The sequence below is a fragment of the Cygnus olor genome, chromosome 27, assembly GCF_009769625.2.
Source record: "Cygnus olor isolate bCygOlo1 chromosome 27, bCygOlo1.pri.v2, whole genome shotgun sequence".
Classification (NCBI taxonomy): Eukaryota; Metazoa; Chordata; class Aves; order Anseriformes; family Anatidae; genus Cygnus; species Cygnus olor.
Genome location: NC_049195.1, coordinates 3,857,089 through 3,875,520, shown reverse-complemented (window position 1 = coordinate 3,875,520; position 18,432 = coordinate 3,857,089). Strand labels below are relative to the sequence as shown.

General features: G+C 60.8%; 2 protein-coding genes across 3 annotated transcripts in view; one reads left to right on the top strand and one right to left on the bottom strand.

The window, feature by feature from the left end:
* Positions 1-1,414: 1,414 nt before the first annotated feature.
* Positions 1,415-7,350, bottom strand: DOK2 (docking protein 2). The gene is made up of 5 exons (XM_040538165.1): positions 7,154-7,350; positions 5,406-5,702; positions 3,912-4,020; positions 3,414-3,595; positions 1,415-3,340 (listed from the first exon to the last, which is right to left on the bottom strand). Exons 1-5 carry the CDS (start codon positions 7,214-7,216, stop codon positions 2,525-2,527), a joined length of 1,467 nt encoding a protein of 488 aa, XP_040394099.1. The 5' UTR covers positions 7,217-7,350; the 3' UTR covers positions 1,415-2,524.
* Positions 7,351-9,870: 2,520 nt separating this feature from the next.
* The window catches only part of XPO7 (exportin 7), a 47,121-nt gene continuing 38,559 nt past the window's right edge, over positions 9,871-18,432 (top strand). The window contains exon 1 of one of the 2 annotated variants that reach the window (XM_040538163.1): positions 9,871-9,940. In XM_040538163.1, the coding sequence (XP_040394097.1) occupies positions 9,923-9,940 (18 nt within the window). In that variant the 5' untranslated portion in view covers positions 9,871-9,922. The remainder of the gene's footprint in view (positions 9,941-18,432) is intronic. The other variant, XM_040538162.1, reaches the window with a different exon arrangement.

Sequence of the window (18,432 nt, the reverse complement as noted above, 5' to 3'; positions counted from 1 at the left end):
GGAGCGGGATGGGGATGGGGATCATCCCTGACCACCACAGGAACAGCCCCTAAAAGGATGGGAAAAAGCCTAAGGAGCGTTGCAATGCGTCCTGCTGCCTCCTAAACCCCTGCCCATCAGCAGCCAGCAGCGGTGCCACCGCCAGCATGTCCAAGGCACGGTGGTCCCCGAAGGCTCAGATGTCACCGGGACGGGCTGCGGGAGCCACATTTATGGGAAGTCAGAGCCAGGTGACAGCCAGGGAGAGAAGTCAGCAGAGCCAGGAGCGAGCTCCGTGCTGCTTCGCCCTCTTCCTTGATCCGATGTTCAGCTGCTGCACAAGCACGCTAGAGACTTTGTTTTATTTTATTTTTTTAACTTTAGTTTTAAGCAAACTTGTGCAGGAGCATCCCTGTGCCCTGCGTGAGCCCCGTGGGGCAGCTGAGCCCGCTGCTGCCTGCGGAGGGGAGCGTGGCTGCCGGTGACCTGGTTGTTTCCCAGCCCCTCCAATTCACGGCGTGATAGATAGATTGATACGGAGCTTTAATCAGTGTAATATATAAAGCACTTAATTTGCCTTATTAAAAGTCTGCACTTTGGATTTTCAGGATCCAGGAAATTAACTCAAGCACCTAACCATTTATTTGATTGAAAGAGATCATAAATAATTCATGCCTTTCCTTCGCCTCCAGTGGAAGACCTGCCGGGTGGCGGGGAAGGCGCTCCCAGCGCCGACGCCTTTCAGCCCTGCTCGGGGACCTCCCGAGGCCCCCCTGTCACAGTGTCCCCGTGCCACTTGTCTCACCCTGTGCTCCCTGGAGCTGCCCTCTTGCACCAGCTTGGGGTGCAGAGCCCCATCCCCGTATGTCCTTTCCAGGGGTCCCTGTGCCCCTTGGAGCTAGGGGCTGTACACGGAGGTGCCAGGCACGGTGCGGCCAGCTCCCAAAGCAGCGGTGTGAGCGGTGCGTGAAGCCAGCTGCCTCCCCAAACCACCTCCTCTTCCCCTCCCTGGGAGCCCTTTAGGGGTGTGCGTGATGGGGAGGTCACAGCAGAGCTGTCACCCCCCGGGGGGGCTCGTGCCTGTCCCCTTCTCACTGCCCCTCAATTCCCAGCTCCGGCCAGCAACGCGTCAGGAAAGCTGCACGCCGCGGGGCGGCCGGCTGGTGCGAGGTCCTGCTGCTTTTATTAGGAGGATAAATTGAATACGGAGCTGCTGCCGTGAGATAAGCGAGCACAGAGGAAACGGCTGAGGTGGGCAGGGGCAGGTAGGGCCTGTGACTCTCGCTGGGGCTCGATGTCTCTGCCAAGGGCACCCAGGGGCTGCGCGGGGCTGGAGGTGGCCGGCAGCGGGAGCAGATTGATCCGGGGCAGGGCAGGCTGTGGTGGGCCTCATCCTGGTCCTGCTGCACGGGACAGAGAGGAGCCAGCCACTAAAACCACCGTGACAATAAAGCTGAGTATTTCATCTATAATTCAGAGGAGCTGGAAAGTGGCTTTATGCGAGATAAAACACGGCTGAGACAGTGGAAATTTATGCCACTGTTTTTGCTGAGCTGGGACGTGGCGCGACCTTCGGAGAGGTGCTGTGCCCAGCCCCGGCACGGCGCTGGCTGACGGTGGGGGCGGCAGGATGGGGTGCTGAGCGTGACCGCGGCCCTGTCCCAGCGAGGGCTGGGCGTGCTGACGTCCCTGTGGGCGCACAGAAACCGGCATGCGGGGGTGTTTGCAGGGGGAGGGCTGGAACGGTTGCACGGCGGGTGTGCAACATCCAGCAGGGTGCGCGGCCCTGGGGGTGTGCATCGGGGAGCCCTCGTGGTGCGGGGTGGGGGTCCCTGGAGTGGGCAATATGGGGTGGGGAGGGGGTCCCTGGAGTGTGCAATATGGGAAGGGGGTCCCTGGAGTGTGCAATGCCACCTGGCTCTTATGGGGTGGGGTGTGCATCCCTGGAGTGTGCAATATGGGGTGGGGAGGGGGTCCCTGGAGTGTGCAATGCACCTAGATCTTGTGGGGTGGGGTGTGCACCCCTGAGGCTGTGCTCCACCAGCCAGTCCTTACGGTGTGAGGTGTGCGCCCTCAGTTTGTGCACGGCTAGCCAGCGCCGCGGTGCAGGATGTGCACCCTCTGGGCTGTGCTTTGCCATCCAGCCCCCACCGCACGGGACGTGCACCCCTGGGACCACCCCTCGCCCCCCACCCCTGGCAGCACCCGCTGCTCATCCCTGGGCCGTGCATCACCAGCCAGCCCCCGAGCGCACGGAGCCGGGGGGGTCCCGAGCTCCTGCCGGGGGAACAGAGCAGGGTTTGGGGCCCGGGGCACCGGAGCAGGGCGCTCCCCCGGAGGCTGGGGGGGGGGGGGGGGGGGTGCTGGCAAAACCCCGGTGCCCAGCAGCGCCCCCGGCCCCATCCTCTGCCCGTACCACGGGCGGACACTGCCCTCCAGTGGGCGCCTCTCGGCCGCAGCTGGCCAGATGCGTACGGCTATGGGGGGGGCGGGGGCGACGCAGAGCTCCCCCGGCCCCCCCAGCCCCTGCCCCGGCTCTGCCCCCTCACTGCAGGTTCCTCTTCTTGGCAAACTTGAGGACCACGTTGTCGTACTCGGTGTCCCCGAGCCACTCCTTGCCCTGCGCCACGAAGGGTTGCCGGAGCGGGACGGCTCGCTTGGGCACGGCGTAGTCGTCCCGCTGCGGGTTGTAGGGGTACTCGTGGCCCGAGGGCTCCTCCGGGGCCGCCTGCAGCCTCCACGCCTCCCCCTTCACCTCCTCGGGCTCGTCGTAGACGGTGTGGGCGCACAGACCCTCGGGCTCGTCGTAGATGTGCTCGGGCTTGGCGGCGGAGGCGCGGGGCAGCGGGGACTGCGCGCTCGCCTCGTGGATGCTGTCGTAGAGCGGGTCCGGAGCCTCCTCGGGGCCGCGGAGGAGGCCGCCGAGCTGCCTGCCCATCAGGGACTTGGCGATGGTGTCGAAGGGCACGGCGTATTCGGATTCGGCCGCCGCATTGGCCGGGGCGTCCTGCCTCCTGCCCTTCTCCGGCGCCTTGCCGGCGCCCGAGGGGGTGGCGCGGTGGAGGGAGTTGCAGGGCTGGGCGTAGAGGCACTTGGCGGTGCCGCCACCGCCGCCGCCGCCGTGGGGCTCGCCGCCGGGCTCCTCGTGGCCCTGCGTCCAGTTGGGCACCTTGGCTTGGGCGCGCGGCCGCGGGCCGTCGTCCCCGGGGCCGCCCCACCGCGGCTCCTCGGCGCCCCGGCCCCGCTGCGCCTCGATGGCCGACTCGATCACCTGGAAGATCTCGTTGCCTTGCCGGGTCTCGAACTCGAAGTTGCCCTCGCCGGAGGCGCACCGCCGGCCGGCCTCGAAGGAGAAAGTCACCTGAAGAGGGACAGCATCAGGTCCCCGTGACACCCCCACCACCACCAGCCCGCCCTCCTGGCGTCCCCCGTACCTTGTCCCGGCCGAAGCGCCGCAGGAAGCGGTAGGGCCAGCTGTAGAGGATTTCCCTGGTCTGGAGATCCCGCAGCTCCAGGGCTTCCTCCCCTGCTCGTAGGACGAACCGGCCCCAGAGGCGGCAGCGCTCGGAGGACTCGGTGGCCCTCACCATCACCTCGAACTCCTTCTCCAAGCCAGCTGGGCACAGGGGAGGGCGGCGTTTGCAGGGAGCAGAGCCCCGCAGCGCCCACCCCGAGCCGGCCCTGCGCTGGCCGAGCAGGGGGACGAGGGAGGGGGAAGCGGTGTCCGGCCGATAAGGGCTTGAGCCCCGCGGGAGGAGCGCGATAGCGCGGCAAAACCCAACCAAACCGCAGCGCAGGAAGAGCACACAGAGGCTATTTCTGCACCAGGCCTCCCACCACACCGCCTGCACGGTGCTGCGGGGGCGGCTGCTCGCCCACGAGAAGCAGCCCGGGTGCCGAAAGCTGCACCCTCCCCGCACCCAAACGCCTACCTTTGTCCCGGGAGCTGTACAAGGAGTTTTCCTCCATGGAGAACTCGCCGTTGGCGCCCAGCGAGCCCTGCTGCCCATCCTTCCCCGCTGCCTGCTCCTCCCTGCTCCTCTGCCAAAAAAAAAAAGCAAGGGGTGACCCTCAGTTCCACCAGCCCCGCAGCAGCTCGGGGTTTCCCCCATGGATCTGGCATCTCCCACCCCACGGTTATCCCACCCAAAGGGTCTCCCTCCCCATAGGATCTCCCACCCCACGGTTATCCCACCCATAGGGTCTCCCTCCCCATAGGGTCTCCCACCCCATGGTTATCCCACCCATAGGGTTTCCTTCCCCCTAGGGTCTCCCCCCCATAGGGTCTCCCCCCTATAGGGTCTCCCCCCTATAGGGTCTCCCTCCCCATAGGATCTCCCACCCCACGGTTATCCCACCCAGAGGGTCTCCCTCCCCATAGGGTCTCCCACCCCATGGTTATCCCACCCATAGGGTTTCCCTCCCCCTAGGGTCTCCCCCCCATAGGGTCTCCCCCCTATAGGGTCTCCCCCCGATAGGGTCTCCCTCCCCATAGGATCTCCCACCCCACGGTTATCCCACCCAGAGGGTCTCCCTCCCCATAGGGTCTCCCACCCCATGGTTATCCCACCCATAGGGTTTCCCTCCCCCTAGGGTCTCCCCCCCATAGGGTCTCCCCCCTATAGGGTCTCCCCCCTATAGGGTCTCCCTCCCCATAGGATCTCCCACCCCACGGTTATCCCACCCATAGGGTTTCCCTCCCCCTAGGGTCTCCCCCCCATAGGGTCTCCCCCCTATAGGGTCTCCCTCCCCATAGGATCTCCCACCCCACGGTTATCCCACCCATAGGGTTTCCCTCCCCATAGGGTCTCCCCCCCATAGGGTCTCCCCCCTATAGGGTCTCCCTCCCCATAGGATCTCCCACCCCACGGTTATCCCACCCATAGGGTTTCCCTCCCCATAGGGTCTCCCCCCCATAGGGTCTCCCCCCTATAGGGTCTCCCTCCCCATAGGGTCTCCCACCCCACGGTTATCCCACCCAGAGGGTTTCCCTCCCCATAGGGTCTCCCCCCCATAGGGTCTCCCCCCTATAGGGTCTCCCTCCCCATAGGATCTCCCACCCCACGGTTATCCCACCCATAGGGTCTCCCTCCCCATAGGGTCTCCCCCCCATAGGGTCTCCCCCCTATAGGGTCTCCCTCCCCATAGGATCTCCCACCCCACGGTTATCCCACCCATAGGGTTTCCCTCCCCATAGGGTCTCCCCCCCATAGGGTCTCCCCCCTATAGGGTCTCCCTCCCCATAGGATCTCCCACCCCACGGTTATCCCACCCATAGGGTTTCCCTCCCCATAGGGTCTCCCCCCCATAGGGTCTCCCCCCTATAGGGTCTCCCTCCCCATAGGATCTCCCACCCCACGGTTATCCCACCCATAGGGTTTCCCTCTTGCAGGGTCCCCCCCTCGAGGCTCCCCGGCCGCGCTCACCGGGAAGGCGAGCTCGCAGAGCCTCAGCACCCAGCCGGCCGTCTCGGAGCTCTCAGCAGCCAGCAGGTAGCGCTTGTCGGTGGTCTCCAGCAGGAAGGGGACGGTGTCCTTGGGGCAGCTGGCATCGCCGCTCGCCTCCGCCACGTGCACGCAGTCGCTCAGCTTCACCAGCCGCCTGCTGCCCTCGCTCCTCCGCAGCTTGTCGGCCGCCGGCGGCGCCGAGCCCTCGAAGAGCTCCAGGCGGGCGGTGGAGCAGGAGCTTTCCCGGTATAAAACGCCCCAGAATTTCTTCCATTTCTGCCCCGGGGAGAAGCGGGGAAAGGAGGGAAAGCCCAGCGTTAGCCAGCGCTGCTTTCGCCGGTCCAATTTTCGCCCCGTCGGGTTTCTGCACTCTGTTTCTGCCCGCACAGGCTGGCCAAAGCGCCCAGGTGGGTCCTGGGGGGATTTAAACTGGGCAGGGTGGGGGAAAGCATCTCTGGCACCAAGCGCAGCCAGCAGCCTGGGGGGAGGCGTGTGCTGTGCTGCAAAGAGGAACTGCTCAGCATCATCCTGCCTGGGGGGGAACAAGGTGTGGGAGGCCCCTGGCCATGGCATCCCCCTGCCCACAGCATCCCCCTGCCCTGGGGGATCTGTCCTACGCCTCCCCCCGCCCCACAACACCTGAGATCGATGCTGAGAGCCCCCAGGGGACTTTCAGCTCCTCCTTTACTCCCCTGCCCCTGAAAACACCGAGCTCAGGAGCAATTCCTGGCTCACGGCCTCCAAGGAGGCAGAAGTTCGGTGCAAGCATTTCGCAGTCTGGCTCCCGCAACGGTGGAGTGAGAGAGGAGGCAGAGGAAGTTTTGCACCGAAATCAGCATCAGCTGCAAGGGGAACCTGCGGGGCCTGGCAGGCTTTGCCAGCACCATTTTCTGGGGTGTGTTTCTGGGGCTAAGCCCGGCCTCCCCTCTGCCTCTTCCCCATCCTCTGCGGGCTCTGCTCTCCCAGCCGCCCGGCGCGGTGGCTGCTGCCTTGCCGGCGATGTTATCTGCTCCCCTGCTCTGCTCTGCCTGCTCACAGCACCGCCAAGATGGTGGGGACGAAGGCACCACCCTCGCCTTGCTCCAAATTTTCCCCATTTGCTCAGCACCCCCTGCTCCTGCCCCGTGTCCGGCGCCACGAGGGACCCCGCATGGGGGCTGCAGGGCTGCCGGCTCCCCGCAGAGACCTGGGCGCTCTGGGTGCTCGAGCACGGCCCTCGAGAGCAGGGTTTGGCTCTGCCTCCTCCCTCGCCGGGCGTAAACCCGGAGCCGCCCAGGAGAATCCTTCCCCTTCTTGCTCAAGAGCGGTGGCCACGGTTGCTAAGCCCCAGGCATTATCAGCCGGCCGGAGCAGTGACGCGCAGGGCGTTGCATCAGTTTGTGCCCGGCTTGCAGAGCTCCTGGAGGGGGCTGGTGTCCCTTTGCGCCGTGTCCCCAACTCCTTGGATCCCCCCCCAGCTCGTCCCCGCAGCCCGTGGAGCCGAAGGATGCTCGGGGTTTGGCTTGGGGAAGGCTCCCGCATCCCCAAATTGCCTTCGTGTACCCCAAATCGCCCCCGGCAGCCCTTCCTCCCAGCCCGGGGGGCACGGCCAGCCTCCCCTTGCCCCAAACCCCTTGGTTCTCCGTGCCCTGCACGAGGGGAACCCCCAAAACCACACCACGAGGCCGCACGACACCGACACCGGGGCGCCAGGGCGATGCCCCGCGACGCCCCCACCGCACCCTCACCTTCCCAAAAGTCTGCTGCAGCTGCAGGTAGAGCGCGCCCTGCTTCACCACCGCCTCCTCCATCCTCCAGCCAGGAGCATCCTCCCTCGCCCCCCTCGCCCACCCGGTCCCCCCAGCACCCCTCCTGCGTGGGGCTGGCGGTCCCCGCCGTGCGCCCCTGCCCGCCCGCCGCCGCGCTCTGCGCCGCTGTGACGTGCGGTCGGCTGCTTCTGTTTCCTCCACATGCTCAGCTCGCGCTCCGGCTTCCTGTGCCGCCGATGTTACCATAAAGGGCAGCTGCCGGAGCAGCTCGGGGACGGCGCTGAGCACCCGCCCGGCCGCTGACGGCCCCGTGCATGTCACCAGCGTGGGGCGAGGGGTGGGAGCCTGCAGCTCCCGGGGGAAGGGCGCACGTCCTGGCTGCAACGCGGTGCCACGGCCCCGTGGGGAAAGGACGAGCTTGGAAATCGCACCCGTGACTCAGTCTTGCTATCTGTAAAATGGGCCTAAAAGCACCTCTGTGGGGTGCGGGGCGGCTGAGACTGGGCGCTGATGGAGGGGATCGCTCTGGAGAGGGGCAGCGCGTAGGAAGCTGCTCTGCGCCTCCAAACTCAGGCCTTTTTCTCCCAAAAGCAGGTTGGTTTTTGCACCTCTGCTGCAGCCAGGCTGGGAGGTGTTTCAGGTTTTGCAGGAAGCGTGTGCTCCCGATAACCATCAGCTGCGGGGGCTCCCCGGCTGCCACCCCGCAGGCTGCCCGTGGGGTGCTGGGCTGCCCCCGGGCTGGCACCGTGGCCACTGGTGCACGCCGAGCACTGCTGCCGGGGGCGTGCAGGGAATGAAGCCCGCGGGGCGTGCAAAGCACTGGATCCTTCGGTGCATGCGGGGGATCCCTCCATGCGTGCAAAGCACAGGATCCCTCGATGCATACGTGTGATCCTTACGTGCATGCAAAGCACTGGATCCTTTGGTATGTGCAGGGGATCCCTTGGTGCATGCAGAGCACTGGGTCCCTCGGTGCATATGCAGGGGATCCCTCCATGCATGCAGAGCACTTGATCCCTCGGTGCATGCATTGGATCCCTCGGAGCATGCAAAGCACTGGATCCCTCGGTGCATGCAGGGGACCCCCCAGTGCATGCAAAGCACTGGATCCCTCGGTGCACACGTGTGATCCTTACATGCATGCAAAGCACTGGATCCCTTGGTATGTGCAGGGGACCCCTTGGTGCATGCAAAGCCCTGGATCCCTCGGTGCATACGTGTGATCCTTACGTGCATGCAAAGCACTGGATCCTTTGGCACGTGCACGGGATCCCTCGGTGCATGCAGAGCACTGGATCCCCCGGTGCATGCAGGGGATCCCTCGGTGCATGCAGAGCACTGGATCCCCCGGTGCATGCAGGGGATCCCTCCATGCACGCAAAGCCCTGGATCCCTCGGTGCATGCATTGGATCCCTCGGTGCATGCGAAGCGCTGCCCCCCCCCGGTGCCCGCCCCCCCGGTGCCTCCCGCCTCCTGCCGCCAGGGGGCGCCCGCGGCCGCCTCCGCCTCGGCCCGCACCGGGCAGAGACTGGGGGGGGCCCCGCTGGGGTCACTGGGAGCACTGGGAGCACTGGGGTGGGGCGGCGGGGCGGGGCCTGCGCTAACTGGGAGCGCTGGTGCTGGGCCTGCAGGCAGGGGAAGCGATGGTGTGGGGCGCTGGGGACACTGGGAGCACAGGTGTTGGGTCCTGCAGGCACTGGGAGGCACTGGGAGCACTGGTGTCGGGCTCTGGGGGCACTGGGAACACTGGGAGCACTGGTGTTGGGCCCTGCAGGCACTGGGAGCACTGGAGGCGCTGGGAGAACTGGTGCTGGGCACTGGGAGCATGGGTACTGGGCTCTGCATACACTGGGAGTACTGGGAGTGCTGGGAGCACTGGTGCTGGGCACTGGTGGCACTGGGAGCACTGGTGTTGGGCCCTGCAGGCACTGGGAGCACTGAAGCTGTGCACTGGGAAGCACTGGGAGCACTGGTGGTGGGCTCTGGGGGCACTGGTGCTGTGCACTGTGAGGCACTGTGAGCACTGATACTGGGCTCTGGTGGCACTGGGGACACTGGAGCTGCGCACTGGGAAGCACTGGGAGCACCGGTATTGGGCCCTGCAGGCACTGGGAGCACTGGTGTTCGGCTCTGGGGGCACTGGGGACACTGGAGCTGTGTACTGGTGGCACTGGGAGCACTGGTACTGGGCCCTGCAGGCACTGGGAGCACTGGTGCTGGGCACTGGGAACACTGGAGCTATGTACTGGTGGCACTGGGAGCACTGGTACTGGGCCCTGCAGGCACTGGGAGCACTGGTGCTGAGCACTGGGAGCACTGGTGTTCTGCTCTGGGGGCAGTGGTGCTGGGCACTGGGAACACTGGAGCTATGTACTGGTGGTACTGGGAGCACTGATACTGGGCTTTGGGGGCACTGGGAGCGCTGGGGCAGCGCACTGGTTACACTGGTGCCACCGGCTCCCCTCAGGCCCCGTCACGGCGCGCAGGCCGCGTCCCCTTTAAGCCCCGCCCCCTAACCCCTCCCCGCGCCGCGCAGCGCCGTGACGTCACGCGGGGCGCAGCGGCAGCGCGCGCGCCGGCTGGGGCGCGGCCGGGCGGCGCGCGCAGGCGCGGCGGGGCGGGGCGGCGCGCATGCGCACCAGCCCCGGCGGCGCTGGGGGAAGAAGGGGCAGGGGCGGGGGGGGGGAGAGGCGGGCGCGCGGCGGGGCCCGGCGGAGGCGGGGGGAGCGGAGCATGAATGGCGCAAGATGGCGGACCATGTGCAGGTGAGGGGGGGCCCGCCCGGCCCCGGGGGGCCACCACGGCCTGCCCGGCCTCTCCTCCGGGCCTCGGAGCCTTCCCGGGGCGAGGCCTCGGCCGGCCGCGGGGTTGAAAGGGGGCGGGGAGGGGGTGGCGGGGCGGTGGGGCCTAAGGGGGGGGGGGGGGGGGAGGATCCCCTCAGGATCCCCTCAGGATCCCCTCAGGATCCCCTCAGCACCTCCCTCAGGATCCCGTCAGGATCCCCTCGGCACCCCCCTCAAGATCCCCTCAGGATCCCCTCGGCACCCCCCTCAGGATCCCCTCAGGATCCCCTCGGCACCCCCCTCAGCACCCCCTCAAGACCCCCTCAGCACCCCCTCAGGATCCCCTCAGGATCCCCTCAGCACCCCCCTCAGGAGCCACCTCCCCGCTGCTCAGCCCCGTGTGGGGGCGCTGGGTGCCGGGGTGAGGAGGGGGTCGCTGCATTACCCCCTATATTTCCCCCCAAATCCTCCAAATTGCCCTCTTTCCCTTTAAAAACCCGCTCTCCTTTCACTAAAAAAAAAACAAAATTCGTCTCCGTGCCCTCAAAACCCTGCTGCAGGCCTGGGTAGAGCTGCCCTCGCAGCTCCGAAGCCCTACCTGGCTCTTTGTTAAATTTTGGGGTGAGAAAGTGGAAGTTTGGGCACCGCCATCGCTGGGTCACGGCTCCGGGGGTTAAAGTTTAACGGCGGGGGCTCGGGAGATGTTTGGCTCCCAGGGAAAACTTGTTTGCAAGCAGGGGTCAGGCACCTGCAGCCTGGCGCAGTGCCTGTGCGGGACGGGTGGAGGTGGAGGGATCGCTCGGCGTCGTGGCTGGGGGTGCTCTGAGCGCTTTTTATCCTCTTTTTCTTCTCCCCGCCGCAGGTAAAGGCACCCAGCAGCAGCTCTGAAGAGCCCTCATGTAGTTCCCGGCAGCAAAGAGAGCGCTAGGTTGGCTTCAGAACTGGCTCTGGATCGCTTTGTGGCAGGAGGACGCGGCGGTTTTGTTGATAGGTTAAATTTTTGGGGGAGAGGGCTTTCCCTCGCGTGAAACTCCGGTCGTCTTGGCGTTATTTGAGCTAAGTTGCACAGGCCGTCAAGCATAATATTCGTTTAACGGATCGGTTGTTGAGTTATCCAGCGTCGCCAGGAGATGTTGCCTCTCGGTGTGAATAACCGAGGGCTGGTTCTATGGCACGTGCTGTGGGATTTGGCCCTGTTTTAACAGGAACTGGGGCTTGCAAACAAATATTACAGAGTTTAGAAGGTTCGTACAGTCGTGCTGCTGCTCTGTGAGAGCTTTGGTTGGGTTGCGCGTGAAGTCTGGAGTTGTAGCTGTTTGCCAGCACCTGATGGGGCGCAAAAATGATACTTGGGACTGGATCTGTGCTTGAGTTGTTCGCAATATGGAGCGATAGGATGGTGAACTTCTAGGGCTGTACCCAGGGAGAACATCGTGTTCTCGTAGGTCTTTAAAAACTGGAGATTATACGAAGTCAGAGGGCCCACGCGTGGCGCTGGTGATACCGTGCGATGCCTTCCCGGTGAGCTCCTCTTCCAGGGGAGGCCGCTCGGTGCCTGGAACCAAAGTGGTGCTGGTGCAGGGGGCCGCGAGAATCGGGCGATTTTTGGGTGGCTGGGAACTCCTCCAGCCTTAAAGTGAATTGCTGCACACCGACTTGTCCGCTTCTCCAAGAACTTACGCGACCTTTTTTTGAATGCATATTTCTGTCGGATCCGGGGCTTGCAAGCGTTGCCTAAACTTGTTCGCAGCAGAAGCAGAGGAAAGCACTGAGGACAGCAGGAGAATTAGCTTCACGGGCGAATATGAATCCTGTTCCCCTTTCCCCCTCTGCCTTGGAAACAGATTCGTTTCATCTTCCTTCTGCTTTTCTTACCTCTTAGATGTTTTCCAGGCCGTTGCCCTAAAACGGGATGCGCTTACTGGGAGTGAATATCCCTGTGGGAGAGTGTTTGTTGTAGGATGGCGATTGGTTCTGTGGCTTTGCGGGTCGGACGTTCCATTCGTTTCGAATTTTTTTAAAAATACGTAGCTTTGTGCCACTTAAAAGTCATTGTCACCGCCATGTGGCGTGTTGCCTGCTCTTGGTAAGCTGACTCCAGGCTGAAATGAAAGGATTTTGGTGCCCGTGAGATGTAAAAGGACAGGTACGGAGGTGGGTGCTCAAATAGACAGGTAAGAAATCTGGTATCTTAAAGGAAATCACACCTTTTTTTTTTTTTTTTTTTTTTTCCTTCTTTACCTGATTTTAGGCTCAGGTCAGGGTGTTCCAAATCCCGGAGGTTTTCACCAAGTTTTCCTTTTTTTCACCAAGCTGACGGCGCTCTGCTCCCAGCTGGGAAACTTCTGTGCTGGGAGCAGCTCTGGGTGGGTGCAGGTGCTGTGCTGGGGCAGGCCGCCATCAGGAGCTCCCTTCCAGTTCCCTTACAGCTGTAGCAGAAGGAACTCTTTGGAAAACCTTCATTTGCCCCCAGAAGTGCTCAGGTAGGCGCTCCCGGGTCGCTTTCCCCCTTGCACACTGGTGACGTACAGAAGTCGGGCACCGCATGTGTGAGCACGGGGCTGGATGTGGGGACTGGGGAGGTTTTCAATTTTCCTACCGGTGCTGGAGGGCTCAGCAAACGCCCTGCTGCTCCCGGTGCTTTCTGAGGCCTCTTCCCGGGATGTTTCACTCCATCCCTAATAGAACCTGCCTTTTTTTCCTTGTGTTTCTGTGTTCTAAAGGACGCTGTGTTGGCTCAAACACAAAATCTAATTTGGCTCTAGAAATCTATAACATTCGGCTTGCTCCGGAGGAAACCCTGGAGACTGAGATGCGTCTTTCCTATTTGATATCTCTGTAACCTTGCCCTCGCTTGGTAAAAGAGTCACGATTTAGCCTGCTGCCCAGCTGCAAATTGCTTGGAATACTTTTTCACTTGTTTTAGTTCAAGGTTTTACCTTCCGTGCGTGTCGTTGGAGGCGCCGCAAGCTCTCGCGGCGGAGGACTTGTATTTATCTCAGAATAGCCCAAGGGAGTGCTCCGGGCCTGGGGAGGGTAAAGGCACTGCTTGGACTAAAAATAGAGCTGGCAGCATTTCTTTTGCAAATTAGGCTCTTTTTTTTTTTTTTAACTGTGCACTTCTTTAAGCCACGCTGCTGCTGCTTGGATGCTCGGCGCTGGAGCCCCGCAGAGTGGGATTCCGGCTGGAACGTCGAGGCTTGCAGTAGCAGAAGCTCAGTCCCTCGAGGTCTCGGCAGCCAAACTTTGAGTAGAAAGGCACAAACCCTTTTCAGCTTTGGGGGCTCCGCCAGCAGCAGTTCTTGTTGCCTGCTGGCTGGAGCGATTTTGGGAGGACTCCTCGGTGGCAGGTAAGGCTCCGCTCGCTCTCCCTCGCCTCCAGCCGCCGGCGTTTTGAAGCAGCCCACGTGGGAGCTGCCTTCTCGGTGGCTTTTCACGCTCGTTAGCAGCCCGCCGAGAGGCGGGCTCGGGGTGAAACCCCTGCCCGGTGCAAATCTGTGAGAGACTTCGTTGGATTCAGGGAGCTGCTGCTTTCTGTCGGGCTTCGTAGCACAGCCGGGGCTCCTCGGGCGCGAGCCGGCCGCACGCTGTGCCCCGAGGGCAGGCTGCAGCAGCCCCGTCTCCTCTCCCTGCTCGAGCCACCCAGAAGATGTTCCGTGTTCCCTCTGACAGCCGGCGCTAATGCAATTAGGGGGGATTTGTTCGTTTTAATCATTTTAAGAGAACGCTGGCTGCTCTCTAGCTGAGGAACTTTGTTATTGTTAATAATGCCTCGCCCCCCTGGGCTGGGGGCAGTGCAGGTGGTTCTGATGAGCCCGAAGGGCTAAAGCGGAGTTTAAGAACTTTCACTGCTTAAGGTTGCTGGTGAAAATGTAAATTTGTCTTCCTGCTTCTCTCTCAGCTGCGGTTTCAAGCAGACGTTTAGGAGCATGTGATGCTTTTCTGGTGATAGGGCTGTGTGACTTAGCTGCAAGGGGCTGATTTTTGGAAGAGTGACCGGTTCTGGTTGGTGTAAACTGGCAGTGCGGGGGCCAAACAGGTCTGCGTGAAATCCTAAACGTGCCCAGCAAGCACGGCACCGCGCCGCAGGCGGGAAGTGCGTCCTGCCTTGACTTCCTCGGGGTCACGCAGGACAAACAAGCCGTTAAATGATAAGGTGTCGCTTACGGCCTTCGTCGCAGCTCGGGCGCTTGGTGCGCGGTGGGGACGTCCTGGCTTCCCTGGAGATCTCCCTGTCCTGGTGCCGTGAGCGCAGAGCTCAGGGCTTCGGTGGGAAGCTGCACGTAAACGCTTCTGACAACTTCAGAGGCAGAGTAGACCGTGAGGATCTGTCGGTGGTCGAATCGTCGGTGTTTTCGGCTGCGCTGGGCAGCGCAGCTGCAAGGTGCGTGCGGCCGCTGGTGGGGTTCTTGGTGGTTAAGGTTGGGGTGTGTTAACTCGAACAAAATAACCGAAGGCACTGCTGGCAGGCAGTTGCTAAACTACCCAGAGCACCTCGGCGGAAGCTTGAAGCCTCGCCTTTTATTCGTAAGGACAAAATGCGAGGTTTGTTCGAGGTTCCTGCCGCTCGAACGGTGGTGGTCCGCCACGGGGGGAGCTCGTCGTGCGGTCGGGGTGAAACGCCAGCTCCACGCCCTGGCGCTCGACGCCCTGCTCTGAAAATCGGGCGGTGTGAGATCTCGGTGAGGGACGTGCTTCGTGAGCCCGGCGTTCGGGTACGGGGGCGGGGGGGGGCGGGCGACGTTTGCGTCCTGCCCGGTGCTCGTGTCGTTCGCAGCTGGCCGGAGCTGCACCTTGTGCAGTATTGGTGTGCCGCGGGTGGGCACGGGGTGGAAGACGGAGCCGCAGCAGCAAGTGCTGGTTAAACGTTGCATCGGGTGCTCGTGGGGGGAGCTGGAGGCTCACCTGGTGCGAGGCCGGCGTGCCGATCTGCGCCCTGCTGGGGGCAGAGCTGGGGCTGTGTCAGCGCTGTGGTACAGGTACATCTGTCTCTTAATGCTCTGCTCTCGCCCTTTTCCTTCTTTGAGATCGTTCAAACAGCTTATAAAGTGTAACCGCACTTCTTTCTGCTTGCTGCACGTGGGTAGTTTCAAGTGCAAATGTAGAATTGTAGCTGAACTTTCTAAATTGAAGTTTACAGTTCTCCTTTTAACGTAAATTATACAGGAATACTTGTAGCGGAACTTGAACTTATAAATTTTTACAGTTCTCCTTTTAACGTAAATTATACAGGAATGCTTAACAGTAACAAGAAAATAAAAACAAGAAGATATTCGCAAGAATAGGATAGGCAAATAGTGTCCTTACCTGCCAACGTCAAGTAAGCACGTTGCTACTTGGAAGAGTAGCTTGATTGGATTTCTTGTCATCTGGAAACCTTGAATTCTGTAAAAGGTGGATTATTTTTTTCCCAAAAAGGTGATGTTTGGAAGGTTTCTCTCCCGATGTGGCAGGCCAGCAAGTCAATCTGTAAAGGCTGTGTCTGTCTGATCAGACAGAGGAAGCGATGGGTCAGTGCCGCTGGCTGTCGGTTCTTTATCTCATTCTGGGTTTTATTTCGTGCCAAGTTGCCGCGGCACCCGTACTTGCGGTGGGTTTCATGGACTGATCAGCACTCGTGATTGCTTTTGCCTTTATAACTGCAGGATTTAAAATAGCGCGGTTCTAGAGATATTAAAGTGATGTAAAAGACGCAGGGATGGTTCCGTGCTGCTCGCTGGCATCCCGGCTGTGGCTGGAACAACTCTGGTTGTGGCTCGGAACGGAGAAGGGGCTTTAGCCCGCTGCTGTCGGGCTTTGTCACGCCTCGGGACACGAGAACATATCGGGAGGGAGAGGGCGATAAACCTTTTGGCTTCAGCCAGGCACCTTCGTGGTCTCAGGAGTCCCTTCGAGGTCTCAGGACTGCTGCTGCCCCCAAGGGTCGGGGCTCCTGTCCCAGCTGGCGCGGTGTTTCTTGCTCCGGACTACCTAAAGCCCCACAAATCCGGTCGCCCACTGGGTAAGATCATCAGAAAGATTTTTGTTGGTAGAGAAACGTGTCACTCAGCCTCTTTATTTTGTCACAGGGTTGTCGACAGCCCGTGTGTCTTACGTTGTAAGACCAGTTTATGAAAGGAAAAGCCTCCCTTTTTCTGCTAAATACCTCCACTTCAGGATCAGCTCTAAATCCTTTCCATCCTTTTTTATCTGTTGCCACTAAAATGAGCTCTGCGTCCACGTACCCTGTGGACTCACGACTTCGGATCTGCACAGGATCTGTGTCGGGCCCGCGGTGGCGTTTTCTTTCATGCATGGTTCCTCAACGCACCTTCTACGTGGTTTATTCCTCAGCCCAGTGTTCTGATTTAATTGTTCTGCTAAACACCCTGGACAAGGATGTTATTTCTGTGTCATCCGAGTGTTTTGGATTCCCGTTTGAAGCCGCGCTGCCCTCGTATCACCAGCTTGGTGTTTGTGAACGCGGTGATTACAGGAGTTATAGTCCAAGGACGCTGTACTGGAAAGCGCTAATTCGGTTGTTTCTCTTCTAGCCACAGATAATGTCTGTAGCTGCAGCCTAGCCGGTGACTCGGAGGCAACTTGCAGCGCTCGAGTCATTTTGCTGCTTCTGGACGGTGCGTTTGGGCAGCCCCGAAGCAGCTTCCTTGTTGGAATGCGTTCTCTGCTCGTTAGCAACGGGTAGAGGGGATTTTAGCGAGGTTTGGCTCCTCCGAACGGTCGCAGCTCTCCCTTCTCGGTGCCTTCAGCACCGCGCTTGCCCCACGTGCGTGTTGTGCTTGCTGTTTCAATTTCCTGGCTGCTGCTCGTTAGGAAACGGCCAGCCTTTGCCAGACGAAAAGCCCTCAGCCGCACGAGGTACGTGCAGTTCTCACAAAGCGAGGTCGGACCCGTGTGATTTCTGCAGCAGCGTGTTAGCTGTGGCGTACAAACAAAAAGGTAAGGAGAAGCAGGGGTGACTCACGCTCCCATTGTTGGAGCAAAGGTGTTGGTGCTGCTCCAGCCGCCCGGTTTTGTTCCGAAATCGCAGGAGCACCTGCCTGCTGCGCTTACTGGGGCACTGCGGGGCCCTCGCTTAGGGCCCTGCCGGGTCCTCCCACGGGGAGAAAGGCTTTTCTTGGGGTAGAATTCGGTAATTTATCCGTTCCTAGATGTGGGCTTGGATTACAGCACCGGGGAGCTCTCCTTACAGCTTCAGCAGCGTCAGTGGGGATCGCTGCTCTTGTTTTATTCTTATATTTTCACCCAAGAGCTCGCTGCTCTTGTTTTATTTCCCCATTTGTTCTACGACAAGGTGCTTCCCTCCTCTCCTAAATTACGTATTCAGGTGAATAACACTGCACAATTAGATGTAATCTTCAGAGCAGATGATAGATATGTGACCGCTTTTCCATAGGAGTCAGACCTTCCAATTAGCAGCTTAAAAAAAAAAAAACGTGTGCATCATATCAGGCTGAGTGCTGCACGTGGAGGGGAAGCCAAGATGCTGCCTGAACATTTTTCATTTGGGGAAAGGTAATGAAACCGCTCAGGCAAACGTTATGACAGAGAAATTTAGCAACTTGAGTTCAGTAATTGTTTTTATTGCCTTTTTTTTTTTTTTTAGTTTTGAAATTAAATATTACTTGGTTGCAATAAATAAATGTTACGGCTTGTTTCACGGGCAACTTCTGCTCAGATTGTACGCCTGTCTGAGAAGAAGAAACCATTCCTTCGGGCTGGTTTCCCCTCCATCTCACAGCTAAAAGTGATGCTGTGCCCGTGGCCTTGGGAGATGCCAAATCTGCTTTGGGTTTCCCGAGGTCAGAGCAAAGACCCCCGCGGCTGCGTGGCACGAGGGGCTGAAAACCTCCGGCTTCACCCTGTGTTTCGAGATTCTCTTTTCCCCCGGGCGTTTTTAAGGCGTAGCTGTGTTCGGCAGGCTTCGGGCTGAGTTCATCCTCCTGCAGTCAGCACAAACACCGGATTTCGCCCCTGGTACCTGGGCGAGCTCAGCGGTGGTGCCACGTAGCTCACTCCAGCGCGCAGCGAGGAGGCGCAGAGGAAGGACGTACGGCTCCCTGCTTTATCGGCGTTTGCAGCACCTCGTGCGGTGGATCTAGGTGTTGTCGCAGGGGAGCAGCGCCGGGAGCTGGGGTCACCAGCTTCGTGAGCTTATTTGGGGTGGATTAAGTGAAAAGTGCAAGCCCCCGACGCAGCGAAATAAACACAGCCAGCTGGTCAGCACCAAAAGCGGGGTCACATCCCGTTTTCACCGCAGCCTTTTGTCCTTAAAACCAATTCCGATGTGCTGTCAAACCTCCTCTTAATTTTTCATGGCTGTGGGTGTGTGCGCACGTGGATTCTGCCTGCACCTGACGTCCCGATGAAGGCCAAGCGCAGCCGTCATACCTCAGAGGTATGATCGGTTTCAGGACAGCTCACTTAGGACGTGCCCTGCGTGTGAAAGCTGAGCGCTAGCTCTTTTTCCTCCT